Raw genomic sequence first — 4,589 nt, 5'->3', positions numbered from 1 at the left:
GAACTGATATGTTGAACTAGTTTTTCTTTTGCTGAACAACAAATCTGTGTGGGTCAGCTTTGGTACTGTTTCTTGAATAAGGTTTGGCCAATTGGTAGTCTCAGATTTTGAATTGGAAGGTTTAACTGAATATTTGAAGTCATGCCCTTATGGTTCAGTTTGTGTAAAACATGGTTTGCTCAATTGCTCCATAAACTTGAGAATCCCTTGAAAATGCATGGAAACCGAAACCGTTGTGTTTTGGCTAAAAACTTGGAGAAAATGACAACAGCAATTTTAGCTGCATACTGCGCCAAGGTGGGCTTTTTAAGTTCTTATGGAAGAACAGAATTAGCTTTTTAAGTTAATTAAATTTGAGACTTCTCGGTGCCACATGTACTTTGTCCTAGTGCTAGTGAAGGACGGTGGGCCAGATTCGCCCAATTGCATGTGTATCCTGTTACCTGTGGTTGAGGCATATGGCCCTGACGGATATGCGGTATGGGTAACGCAACGTAGGGTCATCGATCTCCAGATGCTGCTCCCCATCACCATTAGTGACCCCATGAGCTTTCCATATTTGGTTGGCATTGGGGAGGGGCCCGATGTCATCTTTATAAGCATAGATGTTGGTATCTTCACCATCAAGCTCAAACCATTCCGGGTCACTTCTACCCCATCTTTCCCTTTATGGGTTTCTGTTTTCCAGGTACTAGTCTTTCACCTATGTTTTCTGTTGACTAGTTTAAGTAAGAATTATGTTACTCATCTGGGTCAATTATCGTTGTTTTTGTCAAATTCTGCGTGATCACGCTTGACACAGCAAATTGGAGCTAATTAGATATTCATTTTGTTTCTTTTTCTTGAGAAATTAATCAGTTGGTTCAGGTTCTGTCTGAATCGAATAAGGTTGCCCAAGTAGTAAGTATTCATGGCCAATTATGGCTCTTGTAAAATTCGTATTGATCATGAACCATGAAGAATAGTTAGGTTTACTCTTTGGCTAATTGTAGTTATTGTTCAGTTCATGCTTGGCAAGACCTATTGAGAATGGAGTTATATTGGACATGTGCATTGCTTTCCTGAAAAATAAATGTTGTCCAGTTTCAGTTAAGGTTGTGCAAGCAGAAGTTTCAGCCTTTCCTGAGACATCATTGGAACTGAAAAATATTTGGTTATGTTTCAATTTCAGTAAACAACTTTGTATCTGCTATGAATAAATTGAAGAGCATCTTGAATAAAAATAGTAGTCGCCTACTTGCCTACTACCATTAGTGCAAGGGTAGCAGGATCACTTGGTATTTGACTATTTGTAGCAGCCAGTTAATTGCTGTTAGTGCATGTTTATCTGAATACTCGATCTAGTGGATCACCAGTGTCTCAAACACTCATGCGGTGATTACCAAGCGAATTGTACGCCAACTAGTTAATTGGCATTAGTACAATTGTCATGTTCATATTATAACACAAACGCCAATGGGTAAAATTTTGAATGCTGGTTGGCAAAGGCCAATTTTATGAGGGTGCTGCGGGGGATACATCTGAATGTGATCAGGTTAATTTCTCCAGCTGAAGACAATGAAATCTCAAGGCCCGATTAATCTCTCCAGCTGAAGATAATGAAACCTTGTGTTTTCTTGTTTAGCTACTCAAAATGCTGTGTACCAATCTTCTTAATTCCCCACACATTTCATTTAGAAAGTTAAGCTGCCACGACATTCTTTTTGTGCTGTTATCGTACAATAGAGTATGGCAACCGTAGAAATACTTGAGTGTTTCATCTGTTTGCTATATCTGGAGGGTTTTTTGCGCAGCATTTGGTTTGCTGTTATTACCCAGTCCTCACAACCTGCACTATATGATTGAAGCTTGATTAAAGAGGTTTTGTAAGATGGATCGAATGGTAGTGGCTGGGCCAGCTGCACTGTTATGAACATTTTATAAGAGTGCTTATTTACTCCATCTGTAACTTAAAAGGACATGGAAAATTTACTAATCCATCAACTTGAGCCTGTAGCCTGCATGTGTTGGCATCTTGTAGAGCTGATGCTTTGAAATGTTTTGTTTTAGGTCGTACACTCAGTTAAGAAAATTGAGAAAATACCAAGTCTTCGTTGTCACTAATGGTTCTTCTTGTTCTGTCGTTTGCAATCGTGGCTCTTAGAACTATTTTTATTGTTTACGTTTCACCTTATCTTAGTGTGTAATTTGCTGTTTACACACTGGTTGAACATGATTGGCCACGTACTGGTTTAAGCCTTTTTCAGGCATATACAAGGACTGAAAAATATTACAATTACTCGAACCAGGTTGTCCGGTACCAGTTCCAGCCTTCTCAGGCACAAATCTGGCACTTGGAACTTAAAGCATTCGAGTTTTAGTTCAGGTTCAGAATTTCACTGTACCAGGTTGCTTGTATGGTGAATGCACTGAAAAGTATCGAGCTTGCTTTCAGCTCTATACAGCAGAAACAGAGAATTTTCTAAATGTTATCAAATCTTGTCACGGCTATACTTTGGAAAGGAGAATCGGACCACTGTAACAAATATGCAGACGTGCGAGCAGCTACTACATTGTAGATTTGCAACTTTGCCAGTCATTTGGATTGGGAAGACGTAAAAATGCAGCACAATGGATTAGTTTTCTTTTTTGGGATTGGAGCGACCACAGTTACTCAGCTCGAAGTTAGCCAAACTGAGGCTTTGCGAGGCTTGGAGTCCCATGTTCAGCCCATCCCGGTTTTCTCTTTCCAAATCATCTGGTTGTCCAGACCGGTGTCTCATGCTTACGCATGCCCGGATTGTTGTTTGCATGCACCAACAACCAGAGTTGTTGCAAATTTGCAGTGCTAGATCACCATCATTGTCATCGTCCGAGCCATAACACGCCAAGTGAAATCAAGAAGGCATAAGGGTACATACATCAAGCGAAACAAGTCTGGAACTTGTGACTTGGTTTCAGAGACAGAGAACTGGTTGGTCAAGCAACCAGGTCATCTCTGGCTGCCGGGTGCTAACATAGTAGAATCAAGGTTGCCGATTTGGTCGTATTGTGCGGCTAACTGTTTTGTTGATTCTACAACTACGCCGTGATACCTGGACTTGGTCAGTGTCTGTGCTTCAGAATATGCATGTATGGACAGAAAGTCAGATATGGTTACCTGCGCGGCTATGCTACCGGGGTCACGAGTCCATGACGTTTTTGCCTATGAATTCTAGTCACCGTCGGAATCAGTTAACGCATGAGCATGTCTTCAGGCGCCTATATAAGATTGGCCTCATACCTCATATTCCATCACAAGTTCACAGCACGCTCAACTTATTTGCACACAACACACACAGATTGAAACTGGTTGCTACCCGATAGTACCAACCCAATGGCATCCCAAATTCAGAGCTACCGCGCCGGCGCTGAGGTGGTCAGTGGAGATGCCATATGCAGGAAGAAGTCCATCGAGCTGCTGGAAGAGCTCGGCCTCCCAAAGGGCCTCCTGCCACTCGAGGGCATCAAGGAGTTCGGGTACAACCGCTCCACGGGGTTCATGTGGTTGGTGCAGGAGAAGAAGGTCGAGCACACCTTCAAGAAGATCAAACAGACTGTATCCTATGCCACCGAGGTGACGGCGTTCGTCGAGAAGGGGAAGCTGAAGAAGATTACTGGTGTCAAGACCAAAGAACTGATGCTCTGGCTTAGTGTCGTCGAGGTCTATATTGCCGAGCCCTCGCTGGAGAAGGTCACCTTCAAGACCGGCACGGGCCTATCCGACAGCTTCGATGCCACTGCGTTTGCTCTCGGGGAGTAAGGAGTCACCGGACCAGATAGAAATATAATGCCAAGCACATAACCGTACTATGTTAAACGCTGCTACATTAATGTACGAGGCTTTCTCTTTCCTTTGTAAAATTTTGTTCTTCCGTAATTACCTGTTTGCATCCGTTCATTGGAGTGTCTGGTGTCGGTTCTTGATTTACTTCAAAATCAAGGTGTTATTATTAATGAGGAAAAGTAGAAAGACAAATTGTCCTTACGTAATTGCGCTGCTAGTCACACTTTCTATTGCTTGATCTGATGGATTGTTATGGTATGGAAAGATAAACAACTAGAAACCCAAGACAAGGAACTCTCTACCAACACTTTGGCAGGAAAGAAAATCAAATGATTCAAACCAAGGGTATCTGTAGGATCGAGAGTGACGACTAGAGGGTGTGAATAAACGATTCAATAAATTTCTTGCAAAATTGATAATCTTCTCCTATTCAATCACCCGACACACCTCTAAAAGAGAATCACAACAGAACGCAATATAAATACGTAGCGAAAAAATTACATCTACCCAGAAAGTGCGGAGACTCCGAAGATGGGACCGGAGAGTCCGGAGATTGGACTGGAGAGTCTGGAGATTTCGAGAAAGATCGAAAACCAAACTTGAAGATTCAACAAAAGGTGGGTCTCATGGTTGAAATCGAACATTAGATTTCACAGCAAACCAATCCATGACTTATCCCCATATAAAGGTTGAATCTTGAGAAAATATCACTCAAGGATCAAGAAATGAACACCGGTTAAAGAAAATCTCCAAGATGATGGTTTAAAGGAAAGAGGATTCAAGA

General features: G+C 41.9%; 1 protein-coding gene across 1 annotated transcript; it reads left to right on the top strand.

The window, feature by feature from the left end:
• The first annotated feature begins 3,166 nt into the window (after nucleotides 1-3,166).
• On the top strand, nucleotides 3,167-4,043 carry LOC133893293 (uncharacterized). Its single transcript, XM_062334280.1, has one exon. It carries the CDS (start codon nucleotides 3,356-3,358, stop codon nucleotides 3,779-3,781), a length of 426 nt encoding a protein of 141 aa, XP_062190264.1. The 5' UTR covers nucleotides 3,167-3,355; the 3' UTR covers nucleotides 3,782-4,043.
• Nucleotides 4,044-4,589: the final 546 nt, after the last annotated feature.

This window comes from Phragmites australis, chromosome 15 (assembly GCF_958298935.1).
Source record: "Phragmites australis chromosome 15, lpPhrAust1.1, whole genome shotgun sequence".
Taxonomy (NCBI): Eukaryota; Viridiplantae; Streptophyta; class Magnoliopsida; order Poales; family Poaceae; genus Phragmites; species Phragmites australis.
Note: the sequence above shows the minus strand (reverse complement) of the source record. Positions and strands in the feature narration are given on the sequence as shown.